General features: G+C 37.5%; 4 protein-coding genes across 4 annotated transcripts; 1 reads left to right on the top strand and 3 right to left on the bottom strand.

Moving 5' to 3' along the window:
- Positions 1-65: 65 nt before the first annotated feature.
- Positions 66-4,072, bottom strand: GCK72_024597 (uncharacterized protein; the record flags this gene model as incomplete). Its single annotated transcript, XM_053735948.1, has 16 exons — positions 66-242; positions 294-351; positions 669-842; positions 1,137-1,270; positions 1,410-1,520; positions 1,568-1,775; positions 1,825-1,974; positions 2,060-2,133; positions 2,756-2,848; positions 2,896-2,991; positions 3,059-3,170; positions 3,222-3,360; positions 3,424-3,540; positions 3,590-3,680; positions 3,726-3,827; positions 4,001-4,072. 16 exons carry the CDS (start codon positions 4,070-4,072, stop codon positions 66-68), a joined length of 1,908 nt encoding a protein of 635 aa, XP_053579514.1.
- A 9,221-nt stretch (positions 4,073-13,293) lies between these two features.
- On the bottom strand, positions 13,294-16,021 carry GCK72_024598 (uncharacterized protein; the record flags this gene model as incomplete). Its single annotated transcript, XM_003118319.2, has 8 exons — positions 13,294-13,479; positions 13,528-13,692; positions 13,740-13,924; positions 13,967-14,059; positions 14,106-14,268; positions 15,562-15,682; positions 15,733-15,830; positions 15,983-16,021. The coding sequence occupies 8 exons, from the start codon at positions 16,019-16,021 to the stop codon at positions 13,294-13,296; spliced, it is 1,050 nt and encodes a 349-aa protein (XP_003118367.2).
- Positions 16,022-16,996: 975 nt separating this feature from the next.
- On the bottom strand, positions 16,997-23,089 carry GCK72_024599 (uncharacterized protein; the record flags this gene model as incomplete). The annotated part of the gene is made up of 9 exons (XM_053735949.1): positions 16,997-17,110; positions 17,156-17,459; positions 17,506-17,647; positions 17,803-18,472; positions 18,543-18,705; positions 18,755-18,843; positions 18,897-19,037; positions 20,023-20,196; positions 23,048-23,089. The coding sequence occupies 9 exons, from the start codon at positions 23,087-23,089 to the stop codon at positions 16,997-16,999; spliced, it is 1,839 nt and encodes a 612-aa protein (XP_053579515.1).
- Positions 21,835-24,231, top strand: GCK72_024600 (uncharacterized protein; the record flags this gene model as incomplete). Its single annotated transcript, XM_003118266.2, has 12 exons — positions 21,835-21,922; positions 21,969-22,024; positions 22,168-22,362; positions 22,409-22,489; positions 22,558-22,661; positions 22,744-22,949; positions 23,042-23,182; positions 23,235-23,323; positions 23,375-23,459; positions 23,516-23,690; positions 23,747-23,972; positions 24,022-24,231. 12 exons carry the CDS (start codon positions 21,835-21,837, stop codon positions 24,229-24,231), a joined length of 1,656 nt encoding a protein of 551 aa, XP_003118314.2.
- Positions 24,232-24,732: the final 501 nt, after the last annotated feature.

A 24,732-nucleotide genomic window follows, 5' to 3' on the forward strand; every position in this document is an offset into this window, starting at 1 on the left:
CGCAACCCGCTGAAAAGTGGTGTGAAGAGAAAACAAGGAGAAAAAATGAGAGAAATGATTCTAAGCTAAGCAACCTTGTTAAAGTTGCCGCGGAACATTCTCATGAAAGCAGATCGGAATTGTCGGTTGGCAAGAGCGTACGCAAACGGATTGCCACTGCTGTTCAAGTAGCACATGTAGTATGATAAGGTGTATAAAAACGACGGAATGCACTCTCCTTTACAGAAGCCATACACGGTTGCCTAAAAAATAGAATTTTGATAATGGGTGCAAGTTAAAGTTTTCAAACCAACCATAATGTAATATGGTGACCAGAGGATAGCGAAGAAACCAACAATGAAGGTGATAGTTCTGAAATTTGAACGTTGAGGCATGAGACTAAACAGAGAATAATTTCTAACCGGAAAGCTTTGTGCGCCCTTTTCTCCGCTTTCGTTTGTTTCCTTCCTCTGTTAAAGACAGCGATCGGGGCGAAAATTGAAGAAATCACTTTTTCTCTTGTGATGACGGTCGAAATTGTCGAAATTTTTCTGGAGACTCTATAATATATTCAGTCCAAACACAACAACCAACAAAGGTGAAAACAATTCTACTGAAATTATCAAACACATGTGTGCTACAAAAGAAGATTTGCTTTGCACATGCTTATTTTCTCCAATAAAACCTACCCAGAAGCACTTAGGAAAGTATCGGTTTTGTTTGGTGGTGCAAGACGATCACGTTCTGGTTGTGTTGAAGTCTCGCCTCGATCATTGTTGTTATTGACAGTCAATTGAGGGACTTTTAGACTGTTATTCCGGTTTTCCGGCTTCTCTTCGCCTTCAACTTCGGAAGAGGAATCACTGAAAGAAAGGGGACAACGTGATTGGTCATGCTTAAACAGGAAAATAGAAGTTTGTGAATTTCAGTGAGATCTTATAAGATTTCGTGTGTAAAAATTGAAAGTTCATGGTATTGGTCCCAGGAACCGTATATTGTCACAACACCGTTATGAGGCACATAGAACTGACTAGAGTATCTGGTTACTAGATATCATGAAAGAAGTTGACATTGGTGTGTGTTATGATGTATGAGATATGTTGCACGAAATGTTATAAATGAGTACAAAATGAGTAAACAGAGAAAATGAAACGTACTCGCTGTTGCTGCTACTTCCTCGTTCCTGTCTGGTACTCCGCCGACGGACCAGTGCTCTGGCGATTCGTTTTTTCATTGAAACAACCCATCGATCTGTTCGTTTCACTTCAATTGTCTCCATCTGATCGCCCTCCTGGAACAAAGAACACTAAAATTGAGAAAGGTCTAAGACTCCAGTATTTCCAAAAACTGAACTGTTTCATTTTTGTAGCGAAAGAAGAACTCAACTATGAAAAGTGTTTAAAACGCTCTAAACAACTTGTCTAACTTACAGGAACAGGTTCCTCAATCAATTGTACTGCAGTTGCTTCCGCCTGCTTAACTTTCGCTATCTGCCTAGGAGTGGAATGCTCCGAACGCCTACTGGATCGTGGTCGTTTGTTCTGAAAACTCAATCATAGCACGTAAACTCCCCAACGATCCCAGCTACCTTCTTATATTTCCTACTTCGTTGCAATATCACAGACGTGGTATCACTGTCATTATTAGAATCCGTATTTTTGAGTTTTTCTTCTTTAAAATTAAGTACCGATCCGAGTTCGTCGTCGGCGAAAAGTTTTCGTAGGCTATCAGCTTTTTCGATTTCCTTCTCTTCCTCGTGTGTAGTTGTTATACTATCTGATGCACTGTAACGAGACCTGGAAAGAAAATCTTTTTTTTCAGATCTATCAGTTCAAAATTTGATACCTAAGTGAAAGTCTTCCATAAGATTTAGCTGGTCGTGTACTCTGTACTCCATCACTTTCACTTAACAAAGAAACTTTCTCCATTTCACTACATCGTCTAGAATTCGCCGCCGTTGGATGTGGTCCGGGATAGTAGCTTTCGTTGCTTTCTCTGTAATATAAACCAAGTGCATATAGTGTTTGTCGTCTCTTTTTCCTCAATGCTCAGTCAAGTTTTCGCACCCCTCACAGCCTACCTTCGCGAGAGAAATCCACTTCTTTCTTCTTCAATGACTCCGAGGTTTTGATCATTGTCGGTGTTCATCGAGCCCTAAAATCAATTGAATTGAGTTCACAACAGTCATTTTTTCCTGGGAATATGAAAGTACAATCTATATACGAAATTATCCAATGGAAAGTTTTAAACTGAAAATTAGAGAAGTTTAGTAAACAGTATTTCGGGTATCAAATCAACGATCCAACTTAAATAGTTTCTGTTGCATTTGTTAGTTTGCGTCATATATATATATATCAAGCAAATTAGGATGGGTATGAATATTATAAGTCCGCTCGGGCGGTACATATCCAGTTTGAAAACATGCATCTGAATTTCATTTCGTTTTTGTTAATACGATTAAGAAGCCATATCAGTTCCATCAATCGCAACAGATTATGATTCAACATGCGAGTTTACCTCTACATTTAGATTGCTATGTGAGTTTGGATCAACTCGGAATTGGCTGGTTTCTGGCTCAGAAAAGCCAAAACGCCGTTGATTATTGGCATCCTGAATGATTTGTTTTGCGGGGAAAATTGCCTAACATGCGCTAATATTGTGGATAAAAAGCTATGGAAAAAATGATGTCAGAAATTGATGAAAAATTGAATGATCGAAAATGAAAAACCAGGTGGATAGAGAAATTAGCCTTTTGTGATGGATTTTTCACACTTACCCCTGCTTGATTACTTGTGTATCCACTATCTTTCTGTGCTTCTTCAGCTTTCTCTTTTTCCGCTTTTGACTGGAGCATCAAAGACACACCGACCTATAAAATATTTATACTAGCCAAAAGTCCAAGTATCATTTTCACACCTGTGTTCCCAGTCTCTGACTCAGAATCAGCGCAATATGTCTTCTCTCTTTCGCCTTCGCTTTCTTCTCGAGATTTTTGGCAGCTTGATGAATACCCTGAAGCACACATAAGAAATGAGACCAGTTTTCTTTTTTTGAAACCGGAAGAAGAAAAAAAAGGAACCTTATAAAGAATGAGCATTGCTACCAAAGTCGTCCAGTAATATGCGACATACATCCCCATATTCACATATGGATTACTCAAAAATGGCGCAGAGCACTCGGTGCCCGACATACTGAAAACATGGGTATAAGAAGACGGAAGAAACTTTTCAAAGTGTTCTTACCTATTAGATTGTCCTGTCATTGCCTGCCAACCATAAATCATGATACCAAATATAATTGCCGGCAGTAGCCAAGACATGACAATCAAAAGTTGCGTTTTTGTTGGACTCTGCCATTTCAAGTACTTTGCAGTATGGCAAACTGAAAAATGATGGGGGCTTGTGTAAATGATCAAAAGACTGCGTTTGAGTTTTAGAGACCAACCAGAAAGATATCTATCCGCCGTAATCAGCAGAACTGTCAGAATTGAAACTAAGCATAACGTATAATCTAAAAACAGCCATGTCTGACATGCAACCCATCCCAGCGGCCACCGTTCTCCTGAAATCATTTTTTGATTGATTGGTGAACAAGAGAAAATGTTTCATACCGTTTAGTACATATACAGTGAAAAACGGAAATCCTTCTATACCAATGATTAAATCAGAAATAGCCAAAGATACGATATATCGGTTGCTGACCTGAAAAATTATTATGAAGAATCAAGATTTTGTGTGGTATCCAACCTGTTTACTAATGTTTCGCTCAATTCTGTATGCCACAATAACCATAGCGTTTCCAATGATAGTTTCCAAACTTAATACGATGATGATAAGCCATACCACAACCTAGAAGGAAGCAATTTTTGAAAAAATGATGAACAGAAATTCTTTTTTTTTGTTATTCGATTAACAGATTTTGTTCAGATATCTAACACTTCCGAGTTGGAAATTATATGACTTTCAAATACGATTAGCGATAAAAATTGTTTTTGATAAGTGACGTGTGAAATATAACTTACCTGAACTGGAACACTGTAAGGGGAGTTCCAACTGGTGTCCGCTGGATGCGGGAACACCGTGATGTTGGGCATCAGTTAGAGAAATGAAATGATCGTCCTGTTTGGAGAAGAAGCAGACGCTTCAGAAGTCGTTCACACTGAAAGGTTGTGAGTTCAGAATGGAAAAGACAAAGATGGGAAGACATAGATAAAATAACAAGTTAAGTAGACAGCGATTAATCAAAAGCAAAAACGCAGCAAAAAACGACTCGGATTTATTTTTTGATTTTTGAAGAAAGGGAAGAAGAAGAAGATGAAAGAGTAGATGGAATGAGAAAAAGTAAGCTGTGAGAGCGACTCTTTTTCTTTGAGCTTAAAGGTTTTTTGTCGTTTTTTGGGCAAGGTTTCATGGGAACGGAAAAATGTATGGGAGGATCCAAAGAAAGCATCGTTCAAAAACCAGGACCTTCAGAACTGTGCTCTGTTTCAAGGACTAGTAGAAGTCAGAGTCAAATAACACTTTTTCTAGGGGCGGCGCCAGGAGCCCTCTTTCTCTCTCTCTATTTTTTTCTCGCAGATGTGTGTACACGGCGCGAATATATAGATATAAATGAAGAAGTGGAGAAGGAAAAAAAAGGGACACAACACATGATTTGAGGGTTCACATTAGATTGGTTTAGAAGGAGGGGGTCCCTGTCGAGTGTTACTCAACTTTAAAGTTCACTCGACCGTATAGCCGGTGGGAGGAAAAGAAGAAGAAGAAGAAGGGACTTGGTGACCAGAGGAAGTTGAGGTTGAGATGGAGGAAAAGAAGAAAAAACACACGAATCCGGACACAACGACTTCAGAAGGACAACGCCGACATAGGAATGGTGGCCACCGAGACTTTTGAAAATGTTGGGGAAATATGGTAACGAAGCAAACAAAAACAAAAAAAAGAAGGAGAAAGAAGCCTAAAAACACAGAATCTTTTGAACACGACTTACTTTGGAATAGATTTCGGAGGAGGAAAAATAGAATTTGGTTTTTTTTTACTTCAACTTCGGCCTGACTGACTTTTCAGAATGTTCAAAATAATATTAGATTGAGACGTATAGGGGTGGGGTGTCAGAAGAAATATTGGTGTTCTGCCATTTCAGATAGTAGGAATTAACAACACAGAAATTTGGGGAGGAAAGCTCGCTTTTTTTCTTCCAGTTATGGAGATATACGTGTATTTCGTCGCGGGTCGAAGCACCGTGTAAATCCAATATATGCTGATTTTATGTCCGCAATAATGAATTGAATTGCAAAATAAGCTAATGCAAGAAAAAAGAGGGATAGAGACTGAATATTTCCTTTTTTTCCTCTTTTTCAGATCAAGCCGAGTGACTGGCCTTCTGCATACATGCGCCGCTTCTTGCACACTAATAAAGAAAGACATACATCCAATGAATGCGGTTCGTTTTTCATTTCCGCTTGCCCCATTTACTGTTCTGAGAAGAAACAACGGGAGGCTTCAAGTAGAATAAGAAAAACAAGGAAGCTGGCAAAGTAGGTCATAGCAACTGGCATGAATCTATTTTAGATTCTTTGTTTAGCTGAAAAAGTACAGTGATCAATCAAAAGAAGCAATATACGGTGTCTAGTAAGAGCCAAAAAACAAAACTAAAAAACAAGAGAATCAGACTATGATAAAGTTGAAATTTTGGGAGGTTGTGACCTTAGATGAGGAAAATGACACAAAATGAAGCTCCAATTTGCTGTCTGAACTTATAAACTGTCGACAAAAAACAAAAGTTGTACTGGAAAAGTGTAGGGATACATCTGAGGATACATACAAGAATACATACAAATTTCCCGCCATTTTCCTTTTCTATTCTCTTGTCCTGCCCCGTCAATTTTTTCGGGGGCGGCGGCTTCTAACGACAAAAGTAACTTGACATCGAAGCTCAGGCTCAAAACGTCTCGTCCGCTTCTACTTGTTCCTAAATCAGTTTATCGCATGAATCCCATCGAATGCTCTACGTAAGGAGGCAAGACGATCGAGAAGCATGTGCAAGAAATAGTTAGAATTTTATGATGCTCGAGAAAAAAGAAAAGTTGGTTTTGTTCTGAATACGGATTAGAGAAGATAGGTATATTAGCTGGATAATGAGTGGAAGTGGTTGGGATAAAAAGAAGAAAGTGATTCATTGACTAGAATGAGCACTGACCCATTTTCTAATATTAGTTTATCTATCTTCTTTTATCTTGTTTTGTTTTTCATTTTTTGAACGATAATCCATGTTCGCTCGAGAGAAGAGCTTTTTGAGGAAAGCCACCTGATGAGCAGTTAGCTAGGATTTGAAAAAAAAAACTAGAAAAAAACCTATTTCCAGAAATTTCAATCAGTATCAATCACATTAGAAAATAAGGCCCCTATAATTATAAAATTATTAGGTAAAGAATAATTACAAAAAAAGTCAATTACAGTAGCCATGATTTCTGTGAATTTCAGGCACATTCTCATATTCAGAAAACAGAAAGTTCACAAAAAATCAGATTACAACTAATACACGTCATAATTTGGCGTAAATTTGGCAAATGGATGAAAAATCGGCCCCCACGACAACCCCGATAACGATTCGGCCGAGAGCAATAGCGCAGGAAACATTTTTGGACAAAGACTGACTATTATTTATAACTTCTGCTGTAGGGTTTTCTTTTCTTTGCAGTACCAAAACAACAAAAAGTCCCTTTTGGTTTTTTCTGGCGTCTTGAAAGAATCAAGTTCGGGTTAAGCCTGACCATTATTCTTTAGAGCTTTCTTAGGGGATTCGAATTCAGTTTTTCCTCAGTTTTTTCGGGTGTCCGCTCCGTTGTGAACTCACCAAAAAACTAAACCGCGTCAAGAGAACGGAAAGCACTTGAGAATAAGGGGTAAATTGAGTTGCTAGTGCTTTTGTCTCAAAAGTCTTCTGTTCCGAAATGGACAGAAATGGACAGATATGTCAGAACACAGAAGAAAACTTATTGAACTAAACCTACTTTTGGTACATCTCAACCACAGAATTACAATAGTCAATTTTGCACCCAAATATGAAAATATGGTGGAAGAAAACGGAAAACGTTGTCTCCTTATGCTATATGACATCTGATTGGCATCGGATGATGGAAAAGCTAAGTTACAAGCAACAAATTGGTTTAGAGTTAGAAAGCACATGCCCCCCCCCCACAAGTATCATCATCAAGTGGTTAGTTTTCGACGACCAAAACCGCGCCAAAAAATGATGTGACAAGGATCATTCATCAGCACATATGGGCGTCTCGGACTGCCAACTCTTTTCATAAGGATGAAGTGAGGATAAGGATAGGATGAGATGAAAAAAGAGAAGCGACGCAAGATGGATCAAACGTGAATTTCATAAACGGGGGAAAAGAAAAGGGGAAGAAATTTATGATAAGTGATAAGAATTGTGCTCATCTCCCATCGCCTCCATCTCCACATCAACATTCATAGTCATAGTTACGAATGGACACCGGAATAAGAAACGAAGTGAGTGTTAGAAAAGTGCTGAGCACATCTTTTAATCTCTTTTTCAAGGTTTTCCATGTCAGTTTTCATAACTATAGCTTTCGAGACTTAATAACAGTTTCCTAGTGATATGATATTGGTTGTATTGTTACACGCAGGTTGATTTCAAGTATTTCGACGCGGGATGCTCTCAAATCTGCGGAAAAAAAAACAAAGAAAGAGCCTACAAACATTTCAAGGGTGGGAGGGGGGAGTTCGAACATAATTTGTCGAAACAAACACATGTCTGGGGTCTAACAAAAGATGGAATCGAGAACAAAAACTGTGAGTCAAAACACCAGAAATACTAAACGTTCGTTTTCTGAACTAGATTGTGAAGTCAAAAACAATCGAAGCTAAAGATTTGCTCCCTCATAACAGGTTTGAATTTTCTATTGAGTAGTTCTGCCAGAAAATGACTCACACATTGTCATCATAGTTTTTAAAGTTCACATAGCTGACAAAGTTAGCTTATAATCTTACAAAACAAATTTCACCGGGAAAATTGTTACAATATAATAAATTATCTTGAATATAGATATAAACAACTATGATGAAAAAACAAATAAATCATTATATCAAACTCTCTAAATTTTTTTTGCACTAAATCCTACTAACAAAATAAATAACAACTTTCTAGTTGCATTTTTTCGTTCCAAAAAAATGTCTGCAATTTTCGATGAATGAAGGGATGACGAGGTGCCAGGCGAAAGAATGATTATAATAACAAAACATGACAAGTAGTGTATTCAAGGTGGAGGTATAGTTGGGAGGCGTCCGTCAAACTGACGTCGATTCAAACGTCTATTAAAGATGATTAAAGAGAGCGCGCTCGACAAAAAGAGACAAGTTGAATAGAGTAAAGAAAGCACGGAAGAAATGAGGAAAAATGGGTTATGGGTCACTTCATGAATGGCTTTTGATCGGTTGTGCTCATCGTCGTCTATTCCGCATCGATGAATATTCCGGTTAAAAAAAAGAAAAGAAGGTCCTCACTGAATCCGAGTCATAGTCTTCTTTTCATGATTTCCGTCGCTCTTAGGAATTAAGATCGAAAGATTAGAGTTTTGTTTCATTTTATTATGTTCTTTGTTTCAGGTATGAAATATATTCACAGAACAATGTTTTCTCAAACTGGATTTACATTTTTCATGGTTCCAGCTGTGGTGGTATCGTATGAACATGAATTTTTTCCCAAGATGTCGTATTTATAATTTTTGTGATAGTACCTACACAAATAACCTATTCGATAATTTTGATGTAATTCACAAAGTCTAGAATCCGAATTCTCTGATTAACTGTTTTTATTTTTTCAAACAGAGTCGGGACCATTAAAACACATTGCAACTCCAAATAGTTTATCAACTTTCACAATATGACGTAGAAAGTGGGGGTGAAGAGAGAGTATTCAAGTATTCAAAAGAGGTTGCAGTGTAATGAGCCATAAAAAACTACGTGGTCCCTGCATGTTCAAAACTAGACGCGGAAAAAAGCGGAGCTTATAGACGAGTGTAGGACTCGCCATAAGCACCTGAATCAGAAGTGCATCTTTTGTTTTGTTTTGTTGTGTTTCAAACTCAAAAATGATGTCATTTCACTTTAAAAGGTACTCATCACTTCTACAGTAGTCAGCATGTTCCTCTTAATTCCCTTTTTCTCCTTCTACATATTTTTCTTCCTATTTTCCATTTTTAAATTCCGCCTCTTCTAGGCGGAGTAGTCGGAGCTTTAGCGTCTCGGAACTGAATAAGTCGAAATGGAGAGGATAATCAACAAGAATTGAGAATTGACGTCGTTTCAAGGAAAAAAATCCGATGTTCAAAGATTTTATAACCCGAGTAGGCGTGTCCCGAGGGAGGTGATTTTGAAGATTCGAAAAAAGGAAATTCAAACTTGAAGTGGTAAAAATTTGACAGCTCGGCTCATCGAAGCGACCGGAAAACCCGAAGAAAAAGAGAAGGGTGAAAACGAGGGTGGGAACAACACTTAGAAATAGAAAATAGATATAAATGCGACATGAAAAAAAACGAGAGGGAAACGGAGAATATATGGGTACTGAGGATAGATAGAAAAAAATAAAGTTGGTCAGCACAATTAATAATTTCTGAGATTTATCGGTCATTTGATAGTGCAAAGTATTAAAAATTCAACAAGAATCCTCACGTAAATAAGATTGGAACTGGGATCCTAGCATTCCTAAAGCACGTATTTATATAAACTGATACATTGGTTATTTAGTCTGCTACAAAGTATATTATTGGCAAGTTTTCTGTTTCAAAAAGGGACAAAAATGAAAAACAGAGAATATCAAAATTTATGGGGTGTGCAAAATATCATTTATCATAGAAGCTTACATTGAGTAGGAATAATCTTCGTCGGAGCTTCTTCCTTTTCAAGACGCCTTCTATTTCTTGTTATTTTCTTTTTTCCGTGTTTTTAAAAAAAGAAAACAAATATTATGAAAAAAGAACTCAAGGTTTTTTTGTATTTGTGGGTAATAGTAAAATAGAAATTGAGCATGACCACATGAATTTTGAATTTCAGATATTCATCACGTCAGTTTGTGAGGATTGAAAGGAACTCATGTTTCCAAAGTTCAAAATGACTTCTGGAAAATTTAGTAGCTATCTTTAGTGAACAATGATGTAAGATTGTAAACACTCTTTAACGCTAGAGGAATTCTAGAAACAAAACTCACTTAAGAAAAAAATGATTCCTCTTGGAAGTAATTAAATAGAAACTGCGAAATGAGGCATTCCATCAAGTAATTTTTTGCAGAAAGAAGTGAGTTCAGAGAATTAAAAAAGAACACAATACACTGTAGTCGTAATAGCAAAATTGCATTCTTTTGTCTTTACAACCTACACGCCAGAGAAACAATTTTGCAAGCTACTCGAAGACCTCTCAACTTTAAGTGGTTGGATAAAACGCGCTTAATACCGTCGCAATTATTTTTTTTCTCTGTTCTGTTTTTAAAAACAAGAGGAACGGCACTGACTTGAGACACAACAAGGTATCAGGAAAAAAACTGAAGAGCTTTTTTATTTTAAAGCGAAGATTAGAAAAAAAGTGTTTTTCTGAGTTCTGATGGTGAAACAAGACAAGAACTTGAATATATTTAGAAAGCATTGAAACTGACTCTATTTTGCCGTGATCATATATTTGGAACATTATATATATATATAGTTGAAAACAGATTGCAGATAGTTTGAGTTTTCGAAAGAAAAATTGCTAGTTTTCGAAAATTGCAACTTTGAAAAGATAACTTTGAATAATTTATGATGTCGTATGAAAACAACTTACTCAGAACACACGAATTCTGATGCGGCAAGCACATCAGGACAAAATAATAACAATAGGGACACCTGAAGACAAGAAAGGAAAAAACTCAACATCCGGTGTTTTGGATCTTTGATATATTCAAGTGTTGAGGTAGAAAAGGGGGGCAAGTCAAATGCTCATACCGAACAATGAGCATTATGAATCACCAGTTCTTTTCAATTCTTACTACCTCACCACTCCACCTTTTATGGTAGTAGTAGTTGTGGTCTCTCGAAACAATTAATTTGTTTGTTGTTTTCAGAAGATGTCAGGCAGGCAAAAAAAACGAAAAAGAGGCTGAAATTCGATCGCACGAGAAATTCTAGTGCTTCGAAAATAGTTTTCTTCTGCTCCTTTTCCGTTTTTTTCTTGTCCTGTGCTTAAGAACACGACAAGACACATTGAGACAAGAAATGGTGAGTGTTATGTGTCAGCGAGCCGGAAATTTGAATCTCAGTTACCAGTTTCAATGAAAGACCCAACCAGGAAGAACAAGTTTAAGATGTTAGGAAAATGGGGGATATGGATGTAAAGTATCCGAATTACAAAATGTTGCGCAGTGAAAGCCATTTTTTTGGTTTTCTGGGGTGGGCGGTCCATCCGGTTTAAGAAAGTGAAATATTCAAACGGTTCAGCCAGAGAGTGCGACAGGATAGTCTTGTGATTAAAAAAAACACGCTGGAATCAGAAAAACGAAATGGAGAATTAAGAAAGGAATGAGAAAACCGAATGGTGATTGAAAAACGATTGAAAACAACAAAAATCTTATGACATTTTAATTGTTGCATGGTACATAGCAATCTTCCTATATGCTTCAAGCATTGGAAATTCTTAGAAACATATGATCAGGTTGTACCACGTGGGAACGTTATTGAAGATCTTTGAACAAGCATTCAGGAATTTTTATTCGTTTCCGAATGAAAAATTAAAATCTGAATGAATATTAGACAAAAGACTCACAAGCCTTACCAAAAATCGCCGGACACTGCCGCTCCTAACCTTTCTTTCATTTTGTTTTAAGAATTCATGATTGCATATGTACATTCAAATACATCCTCGAAAAAAAAGGAGACAAGTGGGCTGGTAGTAACAAATGTCGAAGATGAAATGATGAAAAAGTTAGGCTTCTCTATAAATTGGTGCAGTGATGCGAATCGGTGGCTTAATGAAACTTGAATTAATGACAGATAAAATTGGTGGTCGGAGTGCTTTTGGCCATGTTTTATGTGGATTTCTTAGGGCGCAACACACACTTTTGCTCCTTTTTCCCTCCCGTGCTTTGTTTCATTCATTGTGAGGGAAAGCACAATCAAGATTGAAAACAGAGATCTCCATGTGGCTGACATCGACTAAAAATCAGAAAAAAAATGAATAGAAAAGTGTTATGGTTGGAGAAAAAGTGACTATGAATATTATATCAGAGATTTTTCCAGAAGCTGTTGTACACTTAATACCACCGGATAAGCGTCTTCTATTATTTTGGCTTGTTAATATTTTTTCAGATGATCCCCTCCTTCCCCATCACTTTTTTGCCCATTTGCTAATCCTGGCCGTCAGGGATTGAGAATTCGCTAGACAAAAGAAGTGTGTTTGGAAACCTTTTTTAAATGATATTGAGTCAGCCAGGGAGGTGTTTTGGTCAGGAAGTTTTAGAAATAATAAACTAAACCAGCTAAAAACATAGAAAGAAAGAACTTCCTCTAAAACTTTTAGGAGATGGGACACGTGTACTTATGAGCAATCAAATAAAAAAGTCTAACACCGGATGCTCGTAAATAATTGAAGACAACATTAAAACCGATACTTGAGGATGATGAATCAAATTTCAAAAAATTCATCAGGTAGTTCCGTAAATCCGAATAAAAAGGAGCAGCGGCAATGAAAGAAATTGTGAAAACATCCCGTATTAGTAACTCTTTCTATGGTCACTACCACTTAGATTTTAACTCAATCTCCTCCTCCTCGCACATTTGTTCTGGATATGAGTTTCCGCTAATCTAATTAGAGATGAGGCAGATGTGTCAGCATTAATAGAGAAGCCAAGACCTATTAGGAGCCTATGTGAAAAGATAAATTGGAGTTGTGAGTTGTTGGCAAAAAGTGCAAAGCAATTATAATTAGGAGGAAGAGCAAAGATAGAACTATTCATTATTTTTATTTGAATAAGTTTTATACATTCCGAAACCAAAAGAATAGATTCGAAGAAAATTTGCTATAGGCAGTTTTATATACAAAAAAATGACGAGATTCTAGAGAGATGATGAAGAGCCGTGATGGGGATTGTTTTCGAATCGTTGTGTTGAATCATAAACAAATGAAACATTTCTACCATGTGAGATTAAATGAAATTCAAGAGATACTAAGAAAACGTGACTAAACTGTTGTTTTAGAACAATTGAAAAACAATACAAGCAGCTATACAGAAAGTGAATGAGACAATCGCAATATGTATGAAAAATTATTTTGTGACCATTTGACGCATTTCGTTTTGCAGTTGCTCTTCATTCAAAGTGACAGACGATTGCCTTTTAACTTTCACACCTTTACTTTCCAACAATTTCTCGAGGAGTTCGTTGTAATTGTCGGGAAACGGATAGCGGTTTGTAACCATCGCCCATATTGTTTCAATAGTCTTGGTAATTCCCTGGAAAGATTTTCAGTTTTTTTTGTGGTTTTTGAAAACAGAGCTTACTGGCATTACGACGCAACGAAAACGTCGATTCCTGTTGTTGTTTTGAAGAAACTCGACAATAGTCTTGTCATGAAGGAACTTGCGGAATGAGAAGGTTTTCTTTGGATCGGGAGATTTGATGGCGTCAATAAATGAATCGTTGAAGCAAACGATAATATGTTTGAACTGAAATAAAGCAGTTGTTTTTGAAGTGTTCCGAAGAAATCAAATACCTGAGGATACAAGTGTTCCAGTAGTTGTAGTAGATTTCCTCCGTCATTTTTTTCCAGTGTAATTATATCAACTACTTTCAAATTTTTGTCAGACTGTTTCTCCAAATGCTGCACCAAGTTGTCGTGAAACCATTTGTAATTTATTCGCTCTTGTTTCTTCTTTTCGTAGTGTAATACCAGAATCGCTGAAAATTACTATTATTTTGAGAATAGTTGTGGACACTCACTATTAGTTGCATCGACTGGTGTGAACGGTACCAGAGGGGGGATGTTGGAAATTGAAACCGCTTGAGAAAAATTCTGTGATGTTTGTGGAACATCTGGAATTCTAATTTAGTTATCAAAATTTTAAAATTCAACACAAACCATCCGCTTCCTGAAGATGAACGTTGTTTCTGATCATTTGCCTCATTTTTACAAGCAGGTCTATCCGTTCAACATTGTACAGTGCATTGACCAGTATTTGAGCATGCAGGTTTTCAAAAGGCTTCCAGATATTTTTATTTGAGGGATCTGCAGGCTCTAGTTGCTGAAAATGTAATGAATAAGCTTTCATATCTCAACATATTAGGTTGGCAAGAAAGTTTTTGTGCATGATTCAAGTTATTTTTACTCAAACAGGAAGCATACCAAATACCAAACATAGTAACCATCTTAGTCCACAACTGTCTCCAATTTACTGGATATGTTCCCGATACCGTCCTGGCAGAGCTCCGGTTGTTTCGAGGCAAAATAGACTTCCACCCATTTTTCGACTTGACTTCAAGTATCGAAGTCCTGTTCAGCGGCAGAGCGCTGAATTACCCCGAACTTATAGTAATTCGTTAGAAGAAGGTCCGAGCTCTAATTTGCTTGATTAAAAACTATTTTCCAATATTAGGTGAGAAAATATTTTGTCGGGTATGCAACTAGCGGATATGCAACATTATGGAGGTGGCAGACTTTTTGACCGTGTGGAACTGAAGACTCACGTATAGTTTTGATTTTTTGCACACAGAAAGAACAGAAGTAGAAGATTATTGTTTCACATTTTCCAATCATATACGTTGTTTTGGGTCCTCCACATTAGGGTCATTATTTTCTTTGAGTATGATTCCCTTTTGATGATGTCTACCAGCGTTTGATCAACGCCAAGTCGGTGGGTTTCCCTGGGGTAGTTTGTGTGCAATACCCACTCTCTATCAGTGATACCCAATTGGTTAGATCGATTGAAGTTTGAAAGAGGAGATAGAATTCGAAGCCGCAGGTCTACCCTTCACTGAACGCGGATCTAGGCCAAAATATGACTTTTCAATGTTTCTTTTTTTATTCTTGCCGACACATTTCAAAAAGTTTCCAATTGTGTTATAAGTAGTAGTGATTATCATTGATAGTTCACAGGAAGATTGAGATGGAAACTCTCCTTCTACAGCTCACAGCATGTACAAATCCTATTCATATGCACTTTTAGTACGTGGTACTTCGACCACAGAAAAATCGCATTTCTCAAAGTTGGAAACTTCATTACTCATAGTGTGCCAAAAGAAGAATTCATCCTTGTAAACTTTTCCTGTTGGTTGCACAAATTTAGAAATTTTGGTATTAGATGGAAAGCGGAAATAAAAATATTGCTGTAAGAGTTGTCGGTCAAGAATAAAGATAGGCATGACTCTTGCAGAAGAGAAGTGTCGGAAGTAATTTCTGACTGCTATCAGAATCACAGAGAGTTTATCTAACAAATGGTATGCGTAGTTGGTTTTAATTCTTGTAATTTATCTGACAGCATTCAAAACAAAACATGCACAAAAACTTTCTTGCCAACCTAATATTTTTTTAAACTTACAAAAGTTCCACTAGCCGTTAGAAAATCCTCTACCATTTGCCATGAGCCCATTGAAATTGCGCTTGGAACATCTAAATGGGTAACAAGGAGATCTCGGAGCTCTTGTGACAAATGTTTGATTCTAAAAATGTGTTTCATTGATTTTTAATCTATGGTTTCAACAAAACTCACTTGACACTTCCAGGAAGTTGAACTTTCACTGAAGTTATCAAAATTGGAGGATCGATTATCACTTCTTCCTCCTCGTCATCATAAGTTCCATCCGATATCTATAATTAAAAACCATGAAACTAGATGAGACTTTAATCTTCTGCTCTTATTTCTGCGTTTAGATCGATATTTTGGCTCAGCGCGTGACTACTCGAAAGATTTCGAAACTGAAATTACACACTTCGAACTAATTTACACATTCAAAACTTACATTCCTGTTTTCTGTACTCTCAGCTTGGTCAGAAGACATATTCGAACAAAATCCGACAAGAATAAAACAAATTTCAATGAAGACAAGGGGAGATTAAGCGTTGCTCGTCGATGGACTAGTACGCATTAAGACGTGTACGAAAAACCCAAGTGGGTATAATAGCCACTCTGGTTTTATTGTTTTTATTATAGGGTTGTCTTCACCGCAATTATTTTATTTTAGGACAACAGGGATTACGGGGAGAGCTTCTCCACATGCATAACGTAGATTTTAACGTGGATGTGGTTTTATGGGATTTGTCATGTTGCTGAGCTGCTCTCCCTGACAACATGCACTGGTTATTTATTGTTTCTTTCCCTTTTTTTCAATTTTTTTCTTTAAGCCTCGCACTTATATATACTAATGAACTAGTTGAACTCTGCAAGTTTGGAGGGTAGGCGATGCTACATTGGTTCATTGTTCTCGATTCTCTTTGTTTTGCTTATCGAACCGCTGGCAAATTTTCCACTGATAAAATTCTTACCACTTCCAAGTCCGCCCAAGTTTGATCGTCGAAATCCAATTCGATCGATACATCCACCCCCGCTCGCACCATGTTTGACTAAAAACGATTCATGCTTAAATTACTTTTAAATAAAAACTATCTGATTGGTATTATGATAGGTTGAAACCATGTTTGTTTTATGCAAAAATTATTAAAAATGTTTTATTGATTTTTTGAATAATGAAAATTCAACGATAAATTGGTTTAAAAAGATTAGGTAGGAATGTAATTGAATGATACGTGTGGTTTGGGACAGAAAGTGAAATAAGGTGAACGAAACAGTTTTGGCGGGTATTGCAAGTGTGGACTCGTATAATTAAAAAAAAGAAGGGGGAATCAGACCAGCAAAAAGAACATGATACGGGTGGAAACTGGTTTTGAAATGAATAGAGAAGGTAAAAATGCTAAATGGACTAATAATATTGGAGAGTCGCGCTGCGAACTTCTATACTACTGGTAGAGATTGGAAGTCAATGAGAAGTGGTGTCAGTTTCATTTTTCATTTCAACAGTTGTGGTGTCTTCGACGCTGGTCCCCTCATTCATTTTCTTCACTAGAACCTTCATTGATTGCATGCAAGTGTCCTGAAATAACTTCATTTTTTCCACTTTTTCCAACTAGAAACTCACTTCGAAGGTTGGCTCAATTGTAGTCGAGTGAACTCCCATGTCGTGGAAATACTTTTTGATTTTGTGAGCGGCTTCCGGGAAAATAGCCGGGTGGCAGATGTTGACATGAGCAGAAGCAATGATTCTCTCGTCACACAACACCCAAACCGACAACTTCTCAACCATTGATACTCCAACAATGCTGCACAAGTCTTTCTTCACTTTGTTGATTTCCAATCCTTCTGGGGTCAATTTGAGAAGTTTCTTGGCAGATGTGCGGACCAGAACAACGGCAGTGATTCCCATGAATGTAGCAAGGCAGATCCTGAAATTATCTTGAATGGGATAGATGTGTGGAATGAGAAACATACGTCAATAAAGGGTCAATGTACTTGGCCATTGCCCATTCTGGGAGCAACCAGACGAATGTAGCCGAGATCATAACAATTATCGATCCCAATGCATCAGACATCAAATGCAACCAGACTCCGTGAATGTTCACATTCATTCTTTCTGAAAGTTTGAATTAGTGTTTGTGATCAAATGGTTATCGCCTGACTGTAGTCTAAAGTCCGGTCCTATATCATATCATTTTCATCACAACTTTTCTTTCGGTTGTCCGGCGTCAGATGTTTTTTTTTTCTCACTCGTTTATCAATCAAACTCACTTTTCGATTTTTTCTTTTTATCACTGCTTTTCAATTCAATTGTTGAATTGAGTACATCACTAGCCATGTGAGTACCGTATGGAGTCATCTGACGATCGACTGTAGCAATGATTGGATGATTGTTGACTCCAGACAACCGGCGTTCCACGATTTCATCACTCACTTCATCTTCCAAAAGACGAGTCAATGCTTCGGATTTAGCATTTTCCGGTGTATTTCGAGTTTTGCCGTTGCTGTGACAATCGTCGTGGTCATCATGGTCATGAGAGTGTCCATGTCCATTATTGTGGCTGTGACCATGACCATCATCAGAATGACTGTGCTCATGGTCATCCTCATGATCTTCATGTTTCTTGTTTCTCTTGCTCTTCTTGTCGTGAGCGTGTCCATGTCCTCCAAATCCGTGACTGTGTCCGTGACCACCTCCACCGTGACTATGACCGTGTCCACTCATATTGAACAGTCCATACACGTTGATCATCAATCCAATAAAACCGATGCCAAGCACGCTAACTGGATTAGTTATGACATGAGCATGGATGAGACGACCAAATGCTTCTTGAAGAACCATCACACAGACAGTGCACATGAAGATGCCATTGAAGTATCCTCCGAGAGTTTCTGCACGGACCCATCCATAACCATGACGAGTTGATGGTCGAGTGGCTATCTGGAACCAATGAGGTATTGTATTTCTTTAATTGGGTGGAATGATGTACTCCACCGAGTGCAAAACTCACCTTGATACACACGAACGCCACAATCAGAGCCATCACATCGGCCGCCATGTGGTAACTGTCAGCAAGCATTGCAATTGATGAGCAGAAAACTCCTGTGAAGAACTCGCAAGCACAGAATATCAGCGTCATACCAATTTGTATGATTAGGCTGCGACTGGCACTTCTGAAAACATGTACGTTTGCGAATAGGATCAGTAAAGGTGACTGCTTACTTCACTTTTTCCGTTTTTTCGATTGGTGCTCCACGAAGTCTCAGACCATTCTCGAGACTATGAGTTCCATGATCGCAGTGATCGATCACCTGAAAATTAACTGTGGTTAGTACACTGTTTCCAGTTTACTCCAATTTGCTACCGTATAGTGGAATTGGTCATATTCATCAGGGCACGGTAGGCAGGTAGAGTGTGAATCTGATTGGCTGGAGTTTGATTTCTCCATGAGTTCTATTGTGCACATTGGTGACCAGTTATTATTATTTTGGAAGGGGCTTATGACCTTAAACTAAGAAAATGTCTGACAAACTGATCAGTAATAAGGAAGAAGAAGCTAAATTAGCGAGAAAATAAATGTTAAATTAAGAAGACCAGAAGAGGCATTAGTTTCAATGCGAAATGAAGGCACGAATCAACCGATAACGAACTTATATACAGGTACACGGTTGCCCAATTCTGATCGCAAAAAGAAAAAAGAATACCGAGCTCCTATAGACAAGGAAAAGTGAAAAACGGACCGAAAAAAGAAGGCTATAGAGTGTGATAACGATTCTCGTCGTTTCCATCTCGTTTTTCCTGATAAGAATTGTCTCTTTATGTGACGGTTGACAAAAGAGACGAGACGGGAAGCCAAATGCTCAATTTGAACACGGATTAACCATTAACCGCCACTTCTTAGTGGTTCTTATAACAAAAATTGATGGTAAGTAGATACGATAGCGTACGAGCGATGGATAACTCAGACGGAGATCAATAATTACATCATTCCGTGAAAGCGAGTGTCCTAGGCAAGAGAAATATGTAACATTGGTCATCCATTGACAACTTTTTTTTCGGTCGGTATGGCGAAAAAATGTGTGATAGAGAGGCAAAAGGAACAGAAAAAGGAAAAGAACCCATTCCTTTGTCACACAGTGTTATCAGTTCCACACACTATTGAGTTTTTATTCTTTGGCGTACGTCATCAACTAAAAAGTTACTAATGTTGAAACACAGAAGTATTCTCCGACTGAAACCAATTCACTCAGCAGTTTTTACTATTTCTTATCTATATGTTACAAGTGAACCGTATAAAAACATGATTGTTAGTTCCTTGCACTTTGAGTAAAGCATCATGAAAGTTCTCTGAACCACTCAGCCAACTGTTCCAATGTTTATTTAGAAAGAAACCCAATCCAATCAATTCACACCACTCGAAACCCAGCCTGATGATATGGTTAACCAACAAATTTTAATGCCACCAATTCCAAGAAACACCTCGAACTCACTTTGGTTTGACGTATTTTGTCCATTGGCTCGGAGTACACGTTATCATTTCTTTTGATGTTATCAGCTTTCGCAGAGCAGTCTTCCAATGCAACTTTTGTCTTTCCGAGAGTAGTAATTGAAGGGGGACTTGAACTGTTTTCTGCTGTCGGCGGTACTTCGAAACTTACTGTCATCTGAAATTGAAATGATTGAGATGGTTTTCAATTGGGAGAAATGACAATCGCAATATTCCGCTGAGAAGTACACCAAGAGTGTCATTTTAACACGCCTCTTGAGCCCCGGAATACGAGAAACGAAGCATTTTACGACCTCGCAGCGCCTTATAAAAAATCACGAAACGTCACGAAAATACATACACAAAAATCTTATAAATATTCAAACCAACCCGATGTTTGATTTGAATCATTGTGATAACAATGAGTGCCAAGTTTTCCAAATCGAGTGAGTCAAGGTGAAAATGAAACCCAATGAGGCTCAAATATATTGGAATTTGGAGACGGGAAATGGGAAATAACAGCCGGTATTTGTGCTTGAGCACGGATATAGGGATATGACATCTCGTTCACCCAGCCTTTTATTTATTTTTGTTTTCGCCGCCAACGACAAGATTCGAATGATGAATAAAGCCGAAAATGCCAGAATTGCAACAAAATATTAGTATTGAAGAAAGAGGAGACGACGGAGAGAAGTCGTTCTATGAATATGAAGATGTGCGAAGAGGGAAGAAATGCAACTGCGCGGTCGGGAGATGCGCAATGAGGCGAGATATGCGCAAGTAACAAAGTTAGCGCGATAGGCGTGCATTCCAAGTTGGCTTACACTATTTTTAATGTCGGACCTTTCAAATCACAAAAATGGGGACGTATCAGACATCTGAAGAGGGAAACTGAATTGGGAGACACAATAAATGAAGGAAAAGAACATAAGTACGGTTGTAAATTGGATCGATAATGATGGTTAGAGAAAGAGAAGAGTGACAATAAAACAGGTTGCGGAGGGGGCAAGAAGAGGAGAAAGGTCCGAGTGGAAAGAGGTCAACAATGCAAATAGGCTTGTTTAATGTAAATAAAAAAGAGTCATTAGAATTATATATTTATAAAGAAAAATTTTAAAAGTCATATTTTAATCGAATTCTCAACCGTTTTTGAGTTAATTGGTTTGGGAATGTTGACCTTAATATAATGATAATGGTTACTACACAAGTAATTATTATGCATACACATTTGACTCAAAACAGTTTTTTGAAAAAAGACGGTATTGAATGAAAATTCATAAAAGTCTAATAAACATAGAATGAAAACTAAAATACACCGCTGTTTCCCAAACTTTGAAAGTCAAATATTGTTTGAGAAGGATTGGTTGAAGTTTAGTGAGAGTAGTAGTCTAGACTGCGCGAACACAAGAGACGCAAAGTAATAGTGACGAGTCACCACAAAGTTCATAGCAATTTCTCAATGATAGAAAAGCATCTCAAATGTTTCAAGCGTTTTCTAGAAGGAACATTCACTTATACAAATGTTGAAAAAGGGCATTCAAATTGAATGGGTATGATTCTGAAAGAAAAAATTTGATGGGAGAGCAAATTACTATTCTTTAAATATATCAACAATTTCCACTTGACTTATGCGAACTAGCCTTGTTTTCAAGTGCTCCAATTTCGAGTCATAACAGCAAGGGGACTATTGAAATATGAGCCAACCAAACTGGAGGTATTCAGAAATTCATCAAGAATTCATGAATATTCAGAGCTTGCCATGCATATTCTTCTATTTATTATATCCATTCATGTTTCACCGACAGATTTACACAAAATGTTGTTCACTCCAGAGTTTGAGAATACAACTGCTGATCCTAATTCTATTAGAACTTTGAATAATATTTTAGAGTCTATCAATGAAAGTAAGTTAATTAATAAAAAGCGTTTACTGATTCAAAACTATTGCAGAAGTTGCTGTACCACCCCAAATTTCATTCGAGTCGGATTATGGAGATGCTTACACCGTAAGTTTTTACAAAAATAGAGAGGAAAGAAATATAAAATTTCATAAGAATAAATCTAATAAAATATATATTGATTTCATAAGAATTAATCTATTTCCTAACTTAATTTTCCCAAAGTGTTTTTAAGACTTCAAAAATTCCAGCAAAGCAATCAAAAGCATTTCTTTCTGGAAAAAATGCGAGACAAGACATTGAAAATGGTGGTCCCTGCAGTCGAGCCGCCATACGTAAACTACGTGAACTTTACTGACGCGGCTGTCACAGAAAAAGGATACGGGCCAGGAGTTGTCATCGAGATACTTAAAGAAATTGGAAAACGACTCAATTTGACCTTCGAGGTTGGAAAACAACGGAAATGAATATAAACTAATTAATCTTGTTCAGATAGTCCCAGCGTCTGGCAGCACTTGGGGTGAATATTTAAATGGATCATGGACCGGTGCATTCGGACAGCTTGTCAGAGGGGTGAGAAAGCGTTTCTCAAAAACAAATGAGACGAAAGCTAGACAGATCGAGATAATTTGTTTTTTCAGGAAGTCGATTTACTTGCAGGAGGCGCTATCATGGAGTATGATCGGAGTGTGATCTCTGATCTCACCTATCCTTTTCAATTCGAGCCGACGGGAATCATGATAAGGTGACTTTTGTTGTGAAACAGCGATTGAATTTGTTTAGTTTTAAAATTATAATATAAACATAATATGAACTATGATTCTCAGATCACCAGAAAAATACGAAGACGATACACTACTCATTGTGACTGAGCCTTTCTCTTGGGAAGTATGGGTTATAACGGCAGCTGTCATTTTAATTTCTGGAGTGATTTTTCTTGGAATGACAAATATTTTGAGAAAGGTGTACAAGGAAATGTCAGTGACGCCATTTGAATCTATTTGGGTGTTTTTCTCGATATTCGTTCAGCAAGGTAAGACAAGAAAAATTTCGACAGAACAAAAAATATTTATCTGAAAAAACAGGTGTATCAAAACAAAACCAAAATTCTATTTGTGTTTCCAGGCCTACCCGAACAACCGCGAAGCTGGAGTTGTCGAGTGCTCGTTGCATTGTGGTGGTTGGCTAGTATTACACTCAGCGCCACGTTCACTGGAAGTCTGGTGGCGCTTTTCGCCGTCGACAAAACTAATCTGCCGTTTCAAAGTGAGCATGATGTAATATGGGAACTTTGAAAAATGACTTGAGATACTTTCAGATATAGAGCAACTGGTGAAGTTAGTCAAGCAAGGGAGATTCGAAATAGTTATGGATGAGAACTCATTTACAAGAACTGAAATGATTGCTGTTAGTAATTAACTGTATCATCACTATCATTCAATTAAATCTCAATTTTAGAGATCAAAACTCCCGGTCTACAGAGATTTATGGCACGAAATGAATGTGAATCACAAAGTGAAATATGTGAATGGAATATCGAGAGGTATTCTTTCTTCTCTCTTTCCTTGACTCCTCGTTGTAATTTATTCATCAGTTTAGGCGTCGCTTTTGTGCGTGCAAATCCAGGATACGCACTATTAGGACCAATGGCTACACTAAACTTCTACGCGTACTCGGATTGTAAAGTGATACTTTTGAATGATGGAATTCTACCTGTTTATCTTTCGATTCCACTCGCAAAACACTCATTGTATTCGTCATATTTTTCAACAAAGTTAGTGGGAAACTGGAAAAGAAGAGAACTACTGAATACCAAGAATGTTTTTACAGAATCCGAGAAATGGTGGAGCGAGGTTTCACGCAGAAATGGATAGCAGACTACAGATCTTACGTCGCTATGCAGAAGATAAATGAGTGTAACTCCACGACCGTCGGACCAAAAAGTTACTTGGATTTGAAGAGGGCACAAGGAGCATTTTGGGTTTTCCTCGGTGGTGTCAGTATTGGTGTGACCCTGTTTGTTGGAGAATTTATTTTCAAATTTTTCCGAGAAAAAGTAATTTTGAGCATTGAAATCGCTAGACTTCATATTGTTTATTTTCCAGATGACTAAACATGACGATGTTGGAAAACCATTTGAGGAAGTGACAACAGTATCTCCAAATTCTATCCAGAATATTCCTAACACAGGAAATCTTGACAGTATCCAGCCATCCGAGCCTCCACTAAATGAAAACAATATAGCAGACAACTGGAGTTTGCGTCGTCGAAATGTTTTGAATTTATCCCTCGATTTGTCAAGAATCGCTAACTAATGAAGCTTTGAACTCTTTATTTATTTATTTATTTATTTAAAATACGTACGTGAGAGTACGTGGCAAGGTCAATAGGGGGGGGGGGGGAAACTTCTCTTGCTTCTCTTGCTGCTCACATTCTCGTTGTCTCTTTCATCTTTTATACATCTGCTAGTGGAACCATGTGTCTGCTCAAACGTTCGTAATGCAATAAATTGAGAGACTCGAGACCAACTGGCGTTTTGTTTTCGGTCAACACAAATCCGTAGGCCCCTCTTCTCCAACTCATTCCATCACCACTTTCCTCAACTTCATCACTTGACCTTGATTATTGATTTGATTCAGTTTTGCTTTTTCCATCTTTTTTTTTATCAATAGCACGCATTAACTCAAAAATAGATGGTGGACTTTGAACATCACACTATCAGCCACTAAATATAGTTTGAGTTGATTTGAAAATGATCAAATGATTTGAAAAAAGTGCACAGCGTTCTGGCAACACTTTGGTTAACTTTCACTAAA

The sequence above is a fragment of the Caenorhabditis remanei genome, chromosome X, assembly GCF_010183535.1.
Source record: "Caenorhabditis remanei strain PX506 chromosome X, whole genome shotgun sequence".
Taxonomy (NCBI): domain Eukaryota; kingdom Metazoa; phylum Nematoda; class Chromadorea; order Rhabditida; family Rhabditidae; genus Caenorhabditis; species Caenorhabditis remanei.